The sequence below is a fragment of the Mauremys mutica genome, chromosome 2 (genome assembly GCF_020497125.1).
Source record: "Mauremys mutica isolate MM-2020 ecotype Southern chromosome 2, ASM2049712v1, whole genome shotgun sequence".
NCBI lineage: Eukaryota > Metazoa > Chordata > Testudines > Geoemydidae > Mauremys > Mauremys mutica.
The window spans coordinates 107,106,975-107,127,703 of NC_059073.1; the positions used below are offsets into that span (position 1 = coordinate 107,106,975).

The 20,729-nt window shown below is 41.6% G+C and overlaps 1 protein-coding gene across 3 annotated transcripts; it reads right to left on the bottom strand.

The window, feature by feature from the left end:
* Positions 1–4,100: 4,100 nt before the first annotated feature.
* On the bottom strand, positions 4,101–18,130 carry TXNL4A (thioredoxin like 4A). 3 transcript variants are annotated; one of them, XM_045008006.1, is made up of 4 exons: positions 17,968–18,130; positions 16,433–16,605; positions 6,527–6,630; positions 4,101–4,704 (listed from the first exon to the last, which is right to left on the bottom strand). In XM_045008006.1, exons 2-4 carry the CDS (start codon positions 16,583–16,585, stop codon positions 4,533–4,535), a joined length of 429 nt encoding a protein of 142 aa, XP_044863941.1. In that variant the 5' UTR covers positions 16,586–16,605; positions 17,968–18,130; the 3' UTR covers positions 4,101–4,532. The 3 variants fall into 3 exon arrangements, with proteins under 3 accessions (XP_044863941.1, XP_044863940.1, XP_044863942.1); XM_045008005.1 differs by lacking the exon at positions 17,968–18,130 and adding an exon at positions 17,651–17,787; XM_045008007.1 differs by lacking the exon at positions 17,968–18,130 and adding an exon at positions 15,012–15,091 and having other exon boundaries at positions 16,433–16,570.
* Positions 18,131–20,729: the final 2,599 nt, after the last annotated feature.

Here is a 20,729-nt window from a genome sequence, read left to right on the forward strand (position 1 = left end):
GCATACACATGTTCTAACCCTCATCAAGCTAGTTAAAGTAGCAGTGTAGCCATGTTAGCATGGGTAATGGCACCCATTGGTTCAGGAGGATTTGTACTGAGCATGGCTAAGCCATACCTCTGCTGTCACGTGCAGGGCCGGCTTTAGGAAGTACGGGGCCCGATTTGAATAGTTTCAACGGGGCCCCAGCAGGGATGACTCACCCGGCGGCACTACGGGTCTTCGCTCTGGGTCTTCCGCGGCACTAAAAGACCTGCTGCCGAAATGCCGCCAAAGACCTGGAGCGAGTGAAGGACCTGCTGCCGAAGACCCGAAGCGCCGCTGGGTGAGTAAAAATTAAAAAGGTGCCTAAGTTAGGAGCTCTTCTTTAGGGCACAAGGCCTCTTAGGAGCGGGGCTCAATTCAGGAGAATTGGGGGAATCAACCTAAAGCCAGCCCTGCCCACGTGGCTATTTATACTCTCACTAGTTCAGTGAGAACTACCATGAGTATGTGTGCATAAGCAGGAGAATCGCACCCCTGGCTAATGTCTACACTACAAGCTAAAGATGCATCTTGGAAATTCATCTGTACTTGCACACCTCTGAATACAAGTTGCTTTTTCAAAGTTATACACAGAAAAGGACTGTGCACTTAAACAGAGCCCTCAGTTCTGTCTTGTTACATACCTCTTTCCAAAACCGCACCAAAATAGTGCATAACAACACTGAGGTGTGCATACATCTTTCCATACAATTTGTAGTAGGAAAACATATCTTACCCACGTACTTTCCCCAGAATGAGGAGTTGAGCTCAGAAAGGATCCCATTTTGAGTATAGGATCGGTTTTGAAACATGAGATAATGCTATCATACATGTGCTTAACAAGATAGACTTGAAAGAATACATTAAAGAAAATTAATTAACTTCAAGGATGGTTCTATTACCAGGCAACATCTTGCTGGAAATGGAATTTCATGGCATTTAAACATCTTTTACAGGGTACAAAAACAAAGGTATGAGTAGGTAAATAATGTTCAGAAAAATGCTACTTTATTTTTAATCCAGAAGCACTTACTGTGCACAGAGCATTGTTCACACAAGGGAAGACTGTCCCTATCCCAAAGAATTTACAGTCTAGGAAATAATTTCCCAATTAAGATATTTACAATGCAGTTTATATCTGCCTTTTTTTTAATGCACCCAAAATTAACTCTAGTAAAGGAAACGAACAGGAAAAGACCAATGAAGAGAAGCAAGTTAATCATTCTCAACAATACTGTTTCAGGAAGGAGTGCACACTTAAAACAACTATGGATCTTGTTTCTTCACCCACCTCCCTTCCGCTGGCTTGAGACAAAAAGCAGGAATGCAGTAGTACAGGAATCAGTCTTCCAAAAGTGGAATGCTAGAATAAAGCAGTTATTTCAGAGGGCTTCTTTAGAAAAGTTGCATAAATCCAAGAATCTATTTAAAAATCAACCTAGTTAAAGAAGTTCTAATCCCTAATAGACACATGTAAACCAGTTTCATTGTCACAAATCTGTTTAGCTCATGCTTTGGTAATACCAAAACAAGCTGAAATTATTTAAGCATGGATTACACGGCTTTTAAGCAAGGTAGGAGTTTCACCTCAGTCTAACTAGATCTATTTAAAACACTATCTCACTCCTGCTATATGGACAAGAAAAGGCTAAACTAAATAAGCATACTAATCCATTGATCAACTAAGCATCTACCCCTCTCCTACCTCAACTGGTCAAACCGGTTCTGTTTAGTGTAGCAGGCAGAACAAACAAAAATAAAATGATCAACTGCTTTTCAGCTGTTAAATTGTTAAAATTAGTTTCTCAACTATTTAGTGAAAGGCAGACTCCAGGATGGACCCTGAGAGTCAGTGAACAGCTGACCAGGCTTTAAAAAACCTTGTAGCCCCTGCTAGTCCATGTTTACCTTTGACGTTACCTGGGACACTTCTCTTTCCCTTTATAATGCAAGTGCCTTAAGCTACTTCATTGTATCTATGAAATTATAAAATTTAATGAGCAGCATCAGTTGTGAACTCTCCCACCAGCCTAACCAAGTTTTGCAGATCTTTCCAACTACATGGATGCCTAAAAACTCCAGTTCTTGAAACCACTTCAGAATCTTCATACCCATGCTCCAGATTATTGGAAGCATTTCTGCCAGGTTGCTTCAGCCTTTCCGGGAGTTCCCAACAAGCCTAAAAGAGCAATAGGACACCCCCATCCTGTAATGGTCTTTCCTCTAAGCTAGTGGTTTTAAAGGGTCACAGAATGTAAGGTACTGGATCGTAGTGGCTCTGGTCAGCACCACCAACCGGGCCATTAAAAGTCCTGTCAACGGTGCTGTCCGGCTAAGGCAGGCTAGTCCCTACCTGTTCTGACACCGCACTGCACCCTGGAAGAGCCAGCAGCAGGTCTGGCTCCTAGGTTTGTGTGGGGCGGGGGAAAGAGGTGCACAAACATCTCCATGCAGCTCTCACCCGCAGGCACCCACCCCCAAGCACCAGCTCTGCACTCCCATTTGGGGGGGGGGGGAGGGGAGAAGAGAGCCGCACAGAGCTGTTTGTGCACCTCTCTCTGCCTAGGAACCAGACCTGCTGCTGGCCGCTTCCGGGGTGCAGCGTGGTCCGCAGTGCCAGGACAGGCAGGAAGTCTGCCTTAGCACCCCCACTGACCGGGAGCCACCTGAGGTAACCATGTGCCTCAATCCCCTGCCCCAGCCTTGAGCCCCCCAAAACCAGAGCCCCTTTCTGCACCCCAAACCCCTCATCCCCGGCCCTACCCCAGAGCCTGCATCCCCAGCTCAGAGCCTTGACCCCCTCCCACATCCCAACCCTCTGCCCCAGCCCAGAGCCCCCCCAAACCCAGAACCCCCCATTCCCAGCCCCATCCCACACCCCAACCCTCTGCCCCAGTCTTGAGCCCCTCCCACACCCCAACCCCCTCATCCCCAGCTCCACTGGGTTGCAGGCATCAAACATTTTCTTCAACTGGGTTGCCAGAAAAAAAGTTTGAAAACTACTGGCCTAGATAGAGCTCACCGTGGAATGGTGGTGTACGGGAGAGATGCTCCTAAACTATATTTGGGTGAAGATGAAGTATGTTGTTCTTAGGACCCCAATGAGAAGACACAGAATCTCTAGTTAGTACAAACAAGGTAAGAGGCAAAAGGATGGTGAACTGGAAGTGTGCCTGTGGGCCAGATGCAATGGTCTGACAGAGTTTCAGTCCAATTTGAAAATGTATCTGAGGTCAGGTGAATGAGAAAAAAAGGTTTATGATGAGGGTGAAATTAGCCAGGGATACCAGGGAAAAGTTAAAGATGTTTATGGAACCTGAACTATGAACTTCTTTAGTTCCAATTTTAATAAACAAATTTTATATTTTAAATTATTCAGATAACATGTTATATCTAAGTCTTGGGCATTTTCTTAATATAAAAGGTGGTTTGTTTTTTAAAATAATCTTCATGGAGATGAATCACTACAATCTCAAGCTCAGAGACTGAGGCGGGGACTCCCGTAGTGCTGCTTCTAAGATGCCCAATAGTCTTGGCCCTGGATCCCTGTTCATACAGTGCTTATAAAATTAGCAGGACTGTTCATATATTTTTTAAATATTTTGTATAGCACCTCGAAATACATTTTACATCGCAAACAATGAATCACTCACCATAGTTAAATATAGCCATATGCACTAGTTCTTGAGAATCAGGGAATGCAACAAAGTCAGAGTTGCATTTATCAAAATGGCTGGTGCAGTTGCACACAAACTAAATAAATAAAAGACCTTTTCTGGTTTAGTTAGAAGTGGTTTTCAGTCAGATTTATAATGAAAAATGCATATAATAATAAGTGTCTAAACTTTAGTTGTAGAATAGTAATTCTGTAATCATAACTTTATAGTGGGGAAATCACACTTAAAGCATCTTTAAAAAAAAAAAAAAAGATATGCAACAACTGTATTTCCAGAGAATTTTGCTTGCTTAGTATTTCACCCTCTCTTTTTAGTGCTAATGGTTTCTGGTATCCATTACCAGACATGAATAAAATACCATGAATATGAGGACTCTGACAAAAGTGACAAGCCATTAACTTAAAGAGGTGTACCTTAAAAGGCAAATACTTTTATTATTACTGATAATAAGCTAAAGGCAAGCACAATATAGCACTACTTTTTATCCATTAAAAGGCTACACTAAAGGTTTCTCATGTACATTTGTTCAACTTGACATATTTTACATATTTTTCAAATAGAATTGTGTTAAAAAAATATATTATACTGAGAGGTTGACATCTGCAGAGTTAAAGTCCTTTAATTCAAAAGGAGTGATCCAGATATTGCATTTCTGAAATCAAATGGTTCCAGACTTCACATCTTCTATTTTATCAAATGAAATTTTACAAAGTTTTTAAATAAGAGTTCAAAATACATTCAAAATAAAAAATGTAAGCCAACTTTTATATACAAAGGATAATTATGTGTATGTGGAGGTGGACTAAAAGAGAAGGTAAGTGTCACAGAATATCAATATCTGTATTTGGTAGAATAGTCTTTTGGCGACACCACGAGACCTCTACCTTTACGAGCGCCTCTATAAACTGTTTCTATAATGTCGATCATCTCTTGCTTGTCTTCCATCGCCCAGTTAATCTTGTTGTTGTTACCTGTACCTAAATCAATCATGATGTGTTTATTCCTTTAAGAGGAAAGAAAAAAAAAACAGATCAATATGCTAAACTACTCTCTCTCGTAATATTTCACAAGACTCAGGCGCCCTGCAATATGTAGCCCTTCTACCATATCCTTGTAGGTCAGCAAATAAGTATTACATAAATGGCAGAATACAACATTTGTTATGGTCATACTCAGGTTGAAAGTTGATAGCCTACCTGTTTTAAAATAGTATTTTTCTGTTCCTAAAGTTACAATAAAGATGACCTGCACCAAGATTGTAACATTCAGAGATTTATGTTTATCCCTAGGAATAGCAGTCTTCATGTTTTTCTCCCACTGCCTCCCCCTCACAAAAAAATAACATTTCTGAACTAAGTCCCTTGCTAAAAAGCTCTAGACGTATTTGTCCTTTAACATATTTTATCAATTAGAAGTAGACCTAGTGGTTCAAGAACTGAATAACGTGGATAGTTATCTATTATGAATATTTTCTCTGTGTTTATTTAATTGGCATGTGAACGAGATGTATTTTTTATTTCTTAGAAATTCAAATTTGAAATTCCCTAGGGTGCCAAGAACTCAAATGTTGTGCTAGTATATGAGAACAACAAAGTGAAGTGGATCAGTGTACTTTTATTTCCCCAAGAAACCAAAAAGTACAAGCACAAGTAATTTGAGGTGTTATTAGTTTACAGTAAAGATTACATTTTATGTGGCAGTCTCTTTAAATGTTGCCATACTTCAAAATGTGAAGCAAATACAGAGGAATGAATGCAAAAAGTTTAGCAATTCTACCACTCTAGGAAATGCAAGACATTTCAACTATGAGATATGGATATTGTTATAAACTTACACATTTGATATTTAAATGTAAATATTTTAATTACACTTATGGCTTGTTTCTGTAAATCTAACTTCTAAAATCAGCTGCTGTGCATATTCAAACATGCAAAATTGCTGATTTCATAGGTACAGTATTGTGTGCAGCTGGGTAGCAGGAAGGAAAAAAAGCTCAGAATGCTTTTTTAAAAACTCTGCTTGAGAGGTGAATGCAATAATGCTTCCTGTGTGCAATGGGCCTCCTCCAAGTCAATGGAAATACTGTACTCCACTGACTTCAATGAGTCTAATGTGAGGAAAATTATCCAGACTGATTAAGCCAGATAGCATACATTAATACACAATAAGATATAAAACAATGCCATTTAACTTCCCACTGTACTTTGAGATGAAGATGGCACTAGACTGAAAATTCAGCCCACAGTCAGGATCTTAGGGTTCATCTACATTTAAAATGCTGCAGCTGCTGCACTTCAGTGAACACCTATGATGATGGAAGGGGTTCTTCTGTCATGGTAGGTAATCCATCTCCCCGATGGGTGGTAGCTAAGTCAACAGGATAATTCTCCCATCAATTTAGCGCTGTCTACACAGGGGGCTAAGTGGGTTTAACTGCGTTGTTAAGGGGTGCAGATTTTTCACACCCCTGAGCGATGTAGTATTACTGACCTAACTTCCTAGTGTAGACCAGGCTTTATTTGCAGTATCATCTTGATTCATAACAGGGCTGTTTTTAATTCTCAGGCCTGGAAGTGCTAAGTGGCAACGGGTCAGGGCATTAATATTACTGAAGAATTGTTACAAGGTGTTAAGATGTATTAGATTAATTAGGGAAGAACCACAATGAACTTGAATGCAATTACTTCTACATAAGTACAATACCCTCTTAAATATTTTTAAAAAAATACATGAGCATATATAAAATGAATACAATACATTGCCCGTAATTATAGCATGTAATCCCAATACAGCAAATTAAATTATATAGTAGAAATAAGGCATACCTAAAGAAAAACATGACTGTACAGGGATCATACAACTCATACATCTTGTTGAAGTCTGGTACTTCTGTGATATCCACAAGATAAATAACAGCAAAATTTTTTACCTGGACGGGAGAACAAAATTAAAATGACTGTAAACAGAGCAAAATACACTAGCAAGCCTTTAATAACTATATAAGATGACTGATCTTTTTATAGAATGTTCACAGATTTTAGAAAAAATAATATGCTTAAGTTATTGCAATAATAATGCTGCAAGATGTTCATTACTAAGTTAAAGTCAAGCAAATATTTATTCCCTTTTGCCATTTCTAATTGGCTCTTAAAAGTTTGGAAAATAAATATATTTTAAAATAAAGACATTAATTTTATAGAGAAAGGGAATTCACATCCAGTAACAGAAAAATGGTATGTATTAAAATAGTGGCCAAGTCACACTCTGTTGTGCCTTCCTCTCAATTATATGTCCGACCCTAAAAATATTTAAGGTGAGAGCACTAGCAAATGCTATCATTAAGGTTGTTGAAGGGTTAGAATTTAAACGCTTAATTGTCAGTTGCTTATGACTTCCAGAAGCTTTCACCCAAAAAGCTGAAATTTTCCATAAGTTCTTTTTTTTTTTTTTTAAGTTTGAGTAAAGATGGATTAGCTATTATTCAATAGAACAGTAGGGGGAAAACCACTACCCTCATAATTAAAAAACCTTCAGGCTTTCTGGACAGCTATCAAGTCCAAATGGCAGGGGTAGAAAGTTTAAATTTGGCATGTAAATATTCCTCATTGAGAAATGCTTTTGAGAGCGCTGACAAAAGTAGGATTTGATTTTGCAGTTATTATGCACTGAAGATTGCACTTTGTACATGCACAGTACATTTTGAACGGGGTTTTCTTACTAAATTCATGGTTAATTTCTTAAATTGCTGAGGAAATCTATGCTGCCAATTGAAAAGAAAATGTGCAGTCCACAGGCTGAGTGAATTAATAAAATAATTTTAAAAAGAAGAGAACTGATATGAACATTTAAGTCACTAAACATACTGGACAGCGATGATGAAAATATCCATTTACACAAGGATAGATACATGTAGCATCTATAATATTTTTAAGTTGCAGAAACACAGTTTTGAGAAACGTTTATAAGATTATACTTGCTCGCTTTTGTAACACACACGTATAACAGGGAAGAGTTAATGTAGTGCAAACACCCTTACATTTTTGTTTCCTGACTTTTCAATGCATAACTAGGCAAATTTAGCATTCTCTAAAAGGTAATACTTGTAAAATTTTAGATTGTAACAAGCTTAATATTTTTAAAGTACTTATAACTATTTAATTTTCTGTCGAGTACAACTGAAAACAAAATATGATTAAATAGAAATTATATAATATGTTAAATAAATCAACACAGAATTATGCAGCATCAGGCAAGCACTTTTTGTCTAGTGTAAACAGCAGTTGATCATTTTAAAAGTCTGCAAATGCATACACAACAGTAGGTACTTTAAGAAAGTATCTTGATTTTTCATGCATTTACAAAGTGACAAAACTATTTGGTATACATCATAATCCATATGTCTGTCAAAAACGTAAATTTATATTAGAGACACAGTATCAAACCTCAAAGTTTATGTACATATAGTCAGTTCCAAGAACTCAGTTCACATTACCTACGAAGTTACCTGTATTATAGGATCAAATTAGATAAACTTCTGAAGTAAACTGACTGCTTCCATGGTTGATTTTGCAGGAAAAGACTTCTCCAGCATAGTGAAACTAAGACAACATTATTTTCACTCTACTGTGACTTCTATAAGAACTACCAGGTGACTGACATGTACAATTCCAACAGCTCAGGTGCAATTCTCCTGCTGGGAAATTTCTACGATGCACATTTGTGAGAAAAAACCTAAAACTCTTATGACACACTAAATTTAGTCCTTGAATAAAATACCAGTGTGTCTGGCTAACCCTGAGATCACATTGTCCACAATTTTTAAAATATACTTTGTTTCATGAAAGAGCATTACTGCAAAAGGAAGAATTTATTATGAAACAACGCACAAGCACAAACATTTCTATTTTTGAAGTACAAAAGAATATCGTTAAAATATTGAGAAATAAGTAAAATATTTTTACATACAAGAATAGTATTTCTTGCATTGAATAAAAACAAGCATAGCACTTAAGTGACTTAAACTTAAGTTATTTTGATATTTTGTCTATTTAAATGAACTAAGCAATTACAGCTCCTATTGAATATAACTACAGAATTTTGTATGTCATTGGCAAGGGACCAAATGGTCTCACACTTTAGGAGAGGAATCCACAGTGAGGGTACAAATATTAACTTTTCTTTGTTTTACAAAACTGAGAAATTTTACATAGGTAATATTCAATAGATAACATTAGCTGAATTTCACTTTGAAAATGAGATTGTACTGGTCATTACACATATTTTGGTAGAGATCTTATCACCATAATCTAAGCACCTCCCAAACATTAATGAATTTACCTTCCCAACATTAGATTATAAAATTAGTATAACAATTTATTTCCAAATGGCAGATTGAGACACATGCATTTAGCAACTTGTCCAAAAATCACACATGAAATCTGAGGAGTCAGGGGATCCAGAATTCCTTCCTTTCCTTTGCTTTCTCCATGCCCTTTGTTTCAATTCTGAAAAGATTTTTAATGAGAATTCAATGCTTTACAGCATTTGAACACTGGAATCACTAGCCATATTACTTAGATTGAAGGCTCTTTGGGACATCTTTTTGTTCCGTGTTGCTACAGCACCCAGAAGAATGGGACACGGTCAACAATTGGGGCTCTCAGGCACTAATGCAATACAAACAACAAATGTTCCTATATAGAGCAATGGTGCCCAACTTTTCCTGTCATGCCCCCTTTCCAGTAATGGAATCTGTCTGCATCCCCACTCCATTACTGGCTCAGCAGAGGTGTTTCTGCTGAAGGTGGAACTGGGGGCACAACTGGAGAAGGGTGAGGAGGAGCTGGGGCTAGAGGAGAGCTAGCTGGGGGGAAGGAGGGGGAATGAAGGCAGAGCTGGCCTGGGGGTGGAGCAGAGGGTGAAGCAGAATGGAGCTGCAGCTGCGGCTAAGGGCAGAGCAGGGAGCAGAGTGGAGCTGCAGCTGGGGTCGCAGCTGGGGGTAGTGGAGCTGTGGCTGGGGTCGCAGCTGGTCTGAGGGCAAAGCAGGGCTGGGTGGCACTCCCTCCCCTCCCCTCATGGGGGTTGGCCCAGACCTGCCGCAAAAAACCCCTACACACACCCCACAAGGGGAGTTTGGGGACCACTGTTTAGGGTATAAAACTTGTTCCCTAACATTTCAGGATAGTGGCGCCTATTTAGAAGTCAGATGTGAGAGCAAGACACTAAACACTAAATTTCACATAGGTACCTCAAACCAGAGAAGAAAATAAATACAAAATAAGAAAAGCAAATCCTGATAGCACCCGTCAGCTACAAATATACTTAAAGACAATTGCAGCTGGCACAATTCTAATTCTGGTGAAAGATACTTGAGTTTATAATCAGACACAGGTACTTACTCCTGGGGAAATTCTGCGCCATCTTGCATGCGCAGAATATATATCCCCCAAGTTCTTTGCTTCCCTGCAGAAAATGACTTTCTGATGGGGAAGCAAAGGAAAGCCACAATAGCGGTCATGCAACCCTCCCCAGCAGTATGTTTCAGGTACCCGGGGCAGCCAGCAGAGAGGTAAATCACTGTGGGGCAGGACTGGGGAAGACCCAGCTGGTGGCTCCTACCCTGCGCTGGACTCAGCTGCTAGTCCCGGCTGGCCTCGGGAGGAGGGGGACCTTCTCTTCCCCTGTGCGGCATCCAGGGCCATGTCAGACCCACTCCCAGATTTCTCCCTCAGCTGTAGTAAGCTCTGCAAACTTCCCCTTCCCCATGCTTCTTTCACACTTCTCAGCTGCAGGGGGAGGGATCACTGTACAGGGAGCTGCTCCCCCATCCACCTAACCCCCATGCATCCAGACCCCCTCAAACCCAGACCTTGACACCAACCCTCACCTCCTCCCACACCCAGAACTCCCACTGCAGCTGGACCACCGCGACAAGCCACCCGCACCCAGATCCCCACCCTACCGAGACCCAACCAGCTGCACCTGGATCCCCACTCTACTAAGCCCCACTCCCCCAGCAACTGGACACCCCACTCCGCTGAGCCCCAACCACCTTCACTTGGACTCTCCTGCAGAGTCTCATGACTGTTGCACCCCGAACCCCCCCAACAAGCCCCTGTGCATCCAGATCCCCCCCGCACCTGGATCCCACCCCGAGCCACCCAAACCCAGACTGCCCCACACAGAACCTTCTCTCAACCCACACCTGGATCCCCCCATGCTGAGCATGCCTGCTGACACCTAGTGCACCTGGCACAGAGGGGCAGGGCCCTGGGGTGTTTCTGAGGGAGGCCCAGCCCTTGCGCTGTGTAAGGCTTGGGTGCAGCCTCACTGTTGAATGTGTGTCCTGGGAGGGGAGCTGCACAGTGATCTCCCACCTCTGTGCAGCCAGTGCTCTGTGGTCCCCAATGCAATGCTGAAGCCTCCACATTTATTTGACAAATAACATTTGCAGAATTTTTTAAACATTTACTTTTTCAAGGAAAGTAAAAAGGGTAAATCTGAGACTCTTTACAGTTTAAAAGTGTTCAGTGAAGACATCTATAAAAATGTGAATGGAAATCTTTGTACACACATTCAAGTGTAGTAAGAAAAGTTTGAATAAGTAAAAATCCTTGCAGCAAACGAATTATATTAATGCAACTTTTCAAAAAATATTTCCTTTTTGCGCTTGGGGATTAAGTATTGCACAACTCCAAAGTTTGGAAAAAAAGACTACTACCGGCCAGATTATTTGCAAGGTGTCAGACCTCAAGGGCCACTTTTTGCTGCCAACTTGTTTTCCTCCACTCACCTTTTAATTTCAGTGGCTCCTTATTAGAACTGTTAACACTAGAACCAATACTGTATACCATCTGAATACTGATTTCAAAAAGCATAAGCATTCATTCTAAGCTTTAGGAGTTAAGAGTATTGTGCACTAACATCATGCTGAAATGGAAGAAGTGGAGAATATGCAGGAAAACACTACCATTATCTTGGTGTTTCTCAGATCAATGTTTTTGATATTTTTATTCTTCAATAACTATACAGAACTTCAATAATCCCAGTAAGAGAGAATATCTACACATCCACTACGTTTCCCTCTTCAAGCAAAGTCTGAGAGGCCATCCATGTCCAACACTGCTAATGTAATAGTATCTTCTTCCATATTCAAGAAAAGCTCTGACACCCAATGAAGTTGAGTGGAGCATATGTGGACTGAGAGGGAAAAAACTGGATATTTTCCCCACTTAACTACAATGGCTCATTGAAGTTCCTGTTGAATACAGCAGCAGTGTAGAATCTAAAAGCCTATCGCACCTATTGTGAGGGAACCCAGGCAGAAGTACATATAACATATACATATACAGACGCTCCCTGAGTTACATAAAGCCGACGTACGCAAATCCGAGCTTACAGAAAAAGTTCCATAAGCTAGAAATAAGAGGTGGGGTGGTTTGGGGTTTTTTTTGCGTAATGGTCAGAGACACGTTTCCGACTTGCGCAAAAACAGGCATTCCGGAGCGGAACGCTTGCATAAGTTGGGGAGCATCTGTAACAACTTTTATTTTGTGAAGCTAATCTAGTTTTACACTATTCAATAAATATATCCAAAAAAGTTTATGGTTAGATGATGAACCTTAAATATGGCTAACATTTTAATACTTCTCAGGGCTAGAAATATTTGGTGGACCAGTATTGAGCCATTTCTTAGAACTAGTCCATGACCAGAGATAAGAAAAGTTGTAGGTCCCTTACATTCTACAACAGTGATCGGCAACCTTTGGTAAGCCCCTGGTGGGCCGGGACAGTTTGTTTACATGCAGCATCTGCAGGTTCGGCCGATCGCAGCTCCCACTGGCTGCGGTTTGCCGTTCCAGGCCAATGAGGGCTGCTGGAAGCGGCACAGGCCACTTCTAGAGCAGGGGTCCCCAATGCGGTGCCCCCAGGTGCCATGGCGCCCACTGGGGCATCTAGATGCGCCCGCGTACTGGCCGGCAGACAAGCATCCACCGAAATGTCGCCAAAAAGCAGCTTCATCAAGAGGCATCGCCGCCGAAATGCTGCTGATTTTCGGTGGCTTTTCAGCGGCGACGCCTCTTGATGTTGCTGCTTCTCGGTGGATGCTTGTCTGCCAACCACGGTCCTCGGTGGCTCGTCGTCCGGCGCCCGCCACCCGGAAAAGGTTGGGGACCACTGCTTTAGAGCCTACAAGTCCACTCAGTCCTACTTCTTATTCAGCCAATCACTCAAACAAATTTGTTTACATTTATGGGAGATAATGCTGCCTGCTTCTTGTTTACAGTATCACCTGAAAGTAATAACAGGCATTGGCATGGCACCGTTGTAGCCAGCGTCGCAAGATATTTAAGTGCCAGCTGCATTAAAGATTCATATGTCCCTTCATGCTTTTGCCTATGAATGTTTAGCATATCTGGCATTTAAATACCTTGAAATGTCAGCTACAAAAGTGCCATGCGAACACCTGTTCTCACTTTCAGATGATGTTATAAATAAGTGGGCAGCATTATCTCCCGTAAATGTAAACAAACTTGTTTGAGTGATTGGCTGAACAAGAAGAAAGACTGAGTGGACTTGTAGGCTCTAAAGCTTTACATTGTTTTGTTTTTGAGTGCAGCTATGTAACAAAAATAATCTACATTTGTAAATTGCACTTTCATGATAAAGAGATTGCACTACAGTACTTGTATGAAGTGAACTGAAAAATACTATTACTTTTATCATTTTTACAATGCAAATATTTGTAATAAAAATTATATAAAGTGAGAACTGTACACTTTGTGTTCTGTGTTCTAATTGAAATCAATGTATTTGAAAATGTAGGAAAACATCCAAAATATTTAATGAATTTCAATAAGTATTCTATTGTTTAACAGCACGATTAAAAATGTGACTAATCGCGATTAATATTTTTAATCATGATTTTTAGTAAAGCACGTGAATTAACTGCGATTACTTGACAGCCGTAGTTAATAGACGTACAAGCTTTAACATGTATCGATGTTTTCCTCGCTTTAAAATTACGAAGTGATTTTAAAAGAGTATGCTTATCATAATGATTTGCAAATACCACCAGCTTTAATAGCAGCTACACTTGTCTAATCTCCCTACTCTGCCCATTAACTCTTTCTGTAGCTTTTGCCTCTGAGTAGAAACACAGCGACAAGTGGGCACTTCTTGAGTAGATGCCATTGCTAGTGTGCCTTTCAACCATGGCTGGGTAGATGCAAAGCAACAGACCCAGTCATCTTAAGTCATTACTTGCCAGAGAGCAAGTGATTATCTATCAAATGTCATGCATACAATAAAGGTTTCCGATTTGAGGTTTGTCTGATATTGATATTTACTTTTAGACAAGTTTTAGCTTTTTACTGTAAATGTTGTTTAAATATTTGTATTTAATTATATAAAAATTTAGCACCCAGAGCTCTGTATCCCTGGGGATGAGCTTCCAGGAATTATAGGCCTCTGAAACTGTGTTCTGTACGGCAAAAAATAATTTGAGATATTTCCAAGGTACTTTGTAAGTACAGTATTCTTAAATTTTCACTCTGGAAAAACTGGAAACCATTCACACAACATGTTTCTTGTTAAACTTTCTAAAGTATGCAAGTTTTCGGTATGTATTGCACTGAAACGAATGCTTATTACAATTGTAAACAAGGATGCATTTTAGTGGGAACAATCTACTTTATATTTTGGCGGTTTGCTCTAGTTTTCTTTTGTCAAAATACAAGCGAGGTCATTAAAGTTCAACTCCACATTGATTATAAAGTACAGATACATTACTAGTTCCTAAAATCATGCTGCAAATTAAAAAAAAAAGTTTCACCTCAGTACTAAGTGTGAAATACAGCTACATTTTCTTCAAATGTAGCATGCAGCTAAGGCATGGCAACATTTTGTACTATGATTTAGATCAGTGGTTCTCAAACTGTGGGTCGGGACCCCAAAGTGGGTCAGGATCCCATTTTAATAGGGTCACCAGGGCTGGCTTAGTCTTGCTGGGGCCCAGGGCCCAAGCCAAAGCCCAAGCGCTTCAGCCCTGGCTGGTGGGGCTAAGATTACAGGCCCCCTGCCTGGGCTGAAGCCCTTTGGCTTTGGCCCCCCAGCCTGGGGCAATGGGGCTTTGGCTTTGCACCCCCCCCCCTCCGGGGGGGTGGCCGGGCTTGGGCGGGCTCAGGCTTCGGTCCCTCCTCCTGGGGTCCTGTAGTAATTTTTGTTGTCACAAGGGGGTTGCGATGCAATGAAGTTTGAGAACCCCTGCTTTAGATTATAAACACCTGTACAATTGGAACTTTTACTCACTCTTTAAAACAGCTGCGAGATCCAAACATGGCTCGTAAGCAAGAGGATGAGGAAGGATTTCCCCCTTTAACCTGCCATTTCTGCAGAGGGAGATTTTTAAATAAAAAGTTACATTGTTCTTTTTCCCCTCACAAAAACTTAAATGCCAATATGTCTGCCAAATTGCCAAGAGTCCTTCCAAAGATAAATACTAATAGTATTCCCATGTATAATCCATCAATTCCCGCAACATTAAAAGTAAACATAAAAGACAAACAAATGCAAAGAAGCTGTGCTGAAGAAATGTCAAAGCACCCTCCTAGCTTAGATCCTGTTGTGGCTCAATATTTGATATGTACACAGTAGCCTTACCAGATGACTTCAACAACACTGAGATGAACAAGAGAAGTGCAATTTTTTAAGAATGCCATGGAGAAGAAATGACTGCCACAGAAACAGCTTCACATCAGATTAAGAGCATATAGAGAAATGTACAAATGATTATGGAAACAATTGTCGTATGCCATTTAAACATTAATTCACAGTAGTCTTTCTGACTAGGTTCTTGTTTTATTTGAGTTTCCTATTTTTTCTTATGAGGTTTAACCAACAAATAATTTGCTAAGATCTCTGTCTAGTTATACTACTATGCAATAACATTATCTGAGAGGACATGAAAGGATAAGATATATCCAATCACACATTTATGTAAACAATTCTTAATTTTCCCTCATTATCTAAGATGCTTAAGTGGGTGATGTGTTTGTCACGGGGTATCATTGCCATCTGAGAAAGCTTCAAGAGATTGGCTCAATATGTACAGATTAAAATTCATTTCAGCCTGGTATAACCAAGTGCAAACTCTAAGTCAATGGAGTGGCACCCATTTCAACAGAGGCTGAATATGGTCTATAAGTGCATTTCTTCCCATGCATTTTAAGAGTTTACATTTTTTAAATAAAAACATATGCCAAACTAAAAACACCTAAACTTTTAAAGCTATTCCAATTAATTTTCTAGTTTGCTAGTGTATTAATATTACACATTCTGAGTATCAAGTGACAATGCTGGCTTGATCTTATCTGTAGTGCTCATACCGATGCTATTAATGAAACTTGTTTCCTTCTGAATGGCCTAGATTATTAGGTGTTAAACTATCAGCAGTCAGAAAAGAAAAATATTCTCCAGGACAGATGCTCAGTTTTAGAATGTAGTAGTACTGTTTCCATTCAATTAAGCACCAAACAACATGGTGGGTAATTATTTCAGATGGCCATGAAAGTAGATGGCTGTTTCACATTCATTCAATGTAGGCATAGCTTGTTAAGGAAACTGAACAAGTTGGATTTATTGCCTAGAAACTGCCTTAGACTAAAAAGAACAAGCAATTTCAGATGCTGAACAGAAACATACAATTATCTCAAATGACAATCCAAATTTACCTTCTCAGCAATACTATATAACACTTCATCCATTTTCATACAAGTTGGATCCCAGTCATGTCCAAACCGGATGACCACCACACGGTCTTCTTCTGAAAGAATGGCCTGGTCTACTTGCCAGCCATTGTGTAAGTGAGGAAGCATATACGACATTTTAAAACTTTATGTAAGGCCTGCAAAAGGACAGAAACCAAATAAGAATTAACAATTCTTGAAATCTACTTAACATTAATCATGAAAGCCAATCCAATAAAGCTAAACTAACACCCATCTGTTAACTTTTATTTAAGATGATGCACGTGCCCAGACCTAACTGGTTTCCTTTAAATAAAAACAAAACACGCACACATACACCAAAAGTATTGTAGGTAGTGAAATAATTCTGATAAAGACTATTTTTCCTAATGCTGTGTATATACACTGTGCTTTTTCTTAGTATTTCCCACTGTTGCAGCTTCACCAACAGTCGTTCTAGCATAGACTGACAGTGAACATTTTGACTACTGTGTCACCTAGTCTTAGCCCCTATCAGAACAGCCCTAAATGAGATGGTGGTTACACTGTGACCGCTCTACAACTGTGTTCTCACTGGCACTAAAGTACTGGCGGGAAATTTTAAGGAAATGCTCAGTATGGAGGAGTAGGGCCAGGCTTCACATAGCAACCATCGTCCAGTCAAGCAAGACGGGTCCCCTGAAAGATACCCATCCAGGAATGGGAAGAATGGAGAGAAACCCCATCAGCCCTGATGATCTCCCTTCCTCTGTTTCACTCTTTTACCAACAGGCCCAGCAATATCACAGCAGTCAGGTCAGATGTGCCATGTTCAGAGGCTTGACAGATTTGCTCCCAAACTTACCATTTTAAAATGAGTTATTACTACCAGGGTGCTGGAACAATTACTATAGCAAGGGTGCGGAGCATCATCAAATCCAACTGTAAACCCTGCATATAATGGCAACCACTGCAAGGCAGGGGGTGCAGTAGCACCCTAGCTCCAGCAGCTAAGATTACTACAAACCCCTCCGTGGTGGGGGGTGACACAATGTGGTTTGAACATTGGCCTGCTAAACCCAGGGTTGTGCATTCAATCCTTGAGGGGGCCAGTTAGGGATCTGGGGCAAAAATTGGCCCTGCTAGTGAAGGCAGGGGGCTGGACTCGATGACCTTTCAAGGTCCCTTCCAGTTCTAGGAGATGGAGATATCGCCAATTATTACCTTTAATGTGGGGGTTGCCCTCACTGAGGGCAAACCAGGTGTGCAAATGGGGGCAATAACATGGGGCCACTGAAATCCAAACACAGCTTCATCCCCCAGTGCCCTCAGCCCCTCCCCCACTGCCTCCCGCATCACCCCCACGGCCCCTCCCCCACCGCCAGGTGGCCCCTCTCACAGTGCCTCCCCTTCCCCAAGGGCCTTTCCACAATTCCCCTCCCCCACCCCATTCAAACTGCCCTCCGGGTGGCTCCCGCTCTGAGGCCCCTTCCAGAACATTCCACGTGGAGCCCGCCCAGCGGCCCCCCCGAGACACCAACCTCCCACGGGCGCGCGCACAGAGAAACGGCCGCCGCTACAGCAGCGGACACCACGCTCCACAACGGCCACCGACCGCGCCGCGAGCCCTGAGGGGACCAGAGTAGGGCGCGCTCCCACGCGCAACACTCTAAGGACTGGAGGAGAGGGGGGCCGGAAGTGACGCAATGCATAGTCCGGGCAGAACACCGCCACGACAGGATGCAGTAGTCTCGCCATCTTGCTTGTGGGCTTCCCTTCAATAGGTGCAGTGTTACCATGTGACCCCTGCAAGGGGAAAAGGAGAGCTGGAGCATACCAACTCCCTAAAACGGCAGGGGGTAATAGGCTGTACCAATTCACCCCCAAAGGGGCGTGGGAAACATTGATATATAACCAGACCCGACAAAGAGGAGGCAAGGAGGTGTCAAAAGCCCCGCTGTTTGCCCTGGAGCTGGAGATTGCTATGCCAGGCAGGGAGGGGCCCAGCCCTGGGGAGCGGTGCCAGGGTGATGCATGCCAGGGACGTTGAGCCTCACACGTCAGGGCAGGAGCCAGTGCTGGCTGCCACCAGTTTCCAGACAAGGTGTCTCCAGGGCCAGGCGATGCCATTAGTGTCACGCCCACTTCGGGGTGCCCTGCACCTTTCTCTGAAGCAGCTGGTGCCGGCCACAGCTAGAGACGGGCTCCTGGCCGAGCTGGGCCCCGGGCTTGAGAGTACGGCACCGTGCAGCACGTCCTCACTTTCTGCGAGGCTGGCTCCCGCTTCGGTATGGCAGGCAACCTGTCCTGCTGCGGTCAAGCCTTAATGGGTAGAAAATTCACAGCAACCAGGGATCATTGCCACGTGGGGTCCGTCTGGATGTGCCGAGCTCACTTGCCCACAGAACAGTTCTGCTGAGCCAGACTTTTGCAGATGTGATGATGTACTAGAAAAATCACTCACCACGTTCCTGCCACAGCCAACTTTAGAGACATGGAAAACTCTCTGTGCTCTTAGCAGGCAGTTTTGGTCATGGACAAGACATGAGTCACTGGTCAAGGAAACTAGTTTGAGGGTACTCTAACCATGACAAGAATGTAATTACCACACTTCCTATGTCGATTCTCAAATTATGTGCTTTCACATAACTCAGACTAGAAGCCATATGAGATACTATCATGGTTAGTGTAAGCAGGGGCGGCTCTAGAAATCAGGCTGCCCCAAGCAGCGCGGTGCGCTGCGCCGCCCTTCCCCGGTCCTGCGGCGGGTCCCCTCTTCCGCAGTGTAAGACCCAAAAATAACAAAATAGTCATCATCATCATGGTGCAATAAGCAGAAGACTAACTGGGTGAATCCAAAACCAGTACAGGCATTAGATCAACAAGTATGGTTAGGAATCCTGTGGATTAGTAGGAAAGTCTTTACATTACCAAAATTCCCAAATTAATGAAGGCTGAACACAACCAGTCAAATCCAGCCTTAAAATTGGACACTGTAGGGTGCAAAGAGCACACCTACTCTCCTTTTCCTCCCATTCTAGTCTCATATTGAACCAACTACTGAACCAGAGAAAGCTGCACCAGTAGAGAACAATCTGAATTATCTTGCTGGTTTTTTTAATAACAAGCAAAAAAAGAGGGCCGTATCCATAATTAAATCATGGATGACGTTATTGGTCATTGACCATGCATTGAAAACCATGAACCCCAGGATAAGCTTATTATTATTAGCTGATGCCCTAGTCTACAAAAAGTTATAAATCCCTATGTGAAAATGATGGGGCATGTACAGATTTCAACCAGCTGGATTGCAGATGAATATCAGTCTCCTCCCTTGTCTCCCCGTGCTCATCACAACAGCAATCAATAAGCCCACTTACCCAGAACAAATCCTTCCACAGAACTCCCTCATGCCCAGCTCCTGACAGAGTTGCTCCACTTTCTTGGATATCATCAAGACTTAGTGTACTTGTCAGCAAACAACATAAATTCTGCTGCAAAACCCACTGGTTTCTGCTTCATTCTAGTCCTAAATTCTGCATGAGCACTCAGTAAATTAAAATAGTGAGGATTTTACTGAATGGAATGTAAAAATGTTAATGAATGGCAATAAATAATATAACCAGTCTACTGTTGTGTGTATTATATATTTTAATAGTAAATTCAATTTATTTTATGCTACTCTACAATATTCAGTTTCAGCAGCAGACATTAAGGTGACTCAAACTTCAGTAGTGGAGGGGGTTTAAACTCCTAGGTTCTTATGTTAGCTGTAACAAGCTACCTCACTGTCTGATGTCCCAATATCTGTGATTGCACAAAGGATAGATAAACATCTTGGGTAGATATTTTTATTAAAATAATCAGCAATTAAATTATTAGCAATGTTGACACATAAATTGACATCATTAGGTTTCAGAGTTAACACAATCATTGCTATACCTAGGACAGTCCACATCTGACTTAGAGCTATTACCGTATTTCATTTTGTCTCTGCACATTCACACAGATATCACTGCATTAGTTTACATTAGGTTCATAGGGCTAGAAGCATATTTTAAAAAAAAACTTTGATTTTGGAGCACAGTTCTACAATAGCGGATGGATTCTGAATCAGATTCCATTGCCACAAGAATGTGTGTAGCCACTCACTGAGAACTAAAAACATTCTAACAACATCCTCTGCTATTCCCCTCCCCGTACGATTCAGTTTCAGAAGCAGGGAGGAGGAAGATGACATCATTTAGGAAGGGTGCACAGAAAGCCAAAGACGATGAGATAAAGACTGGAAGATACTGTCACT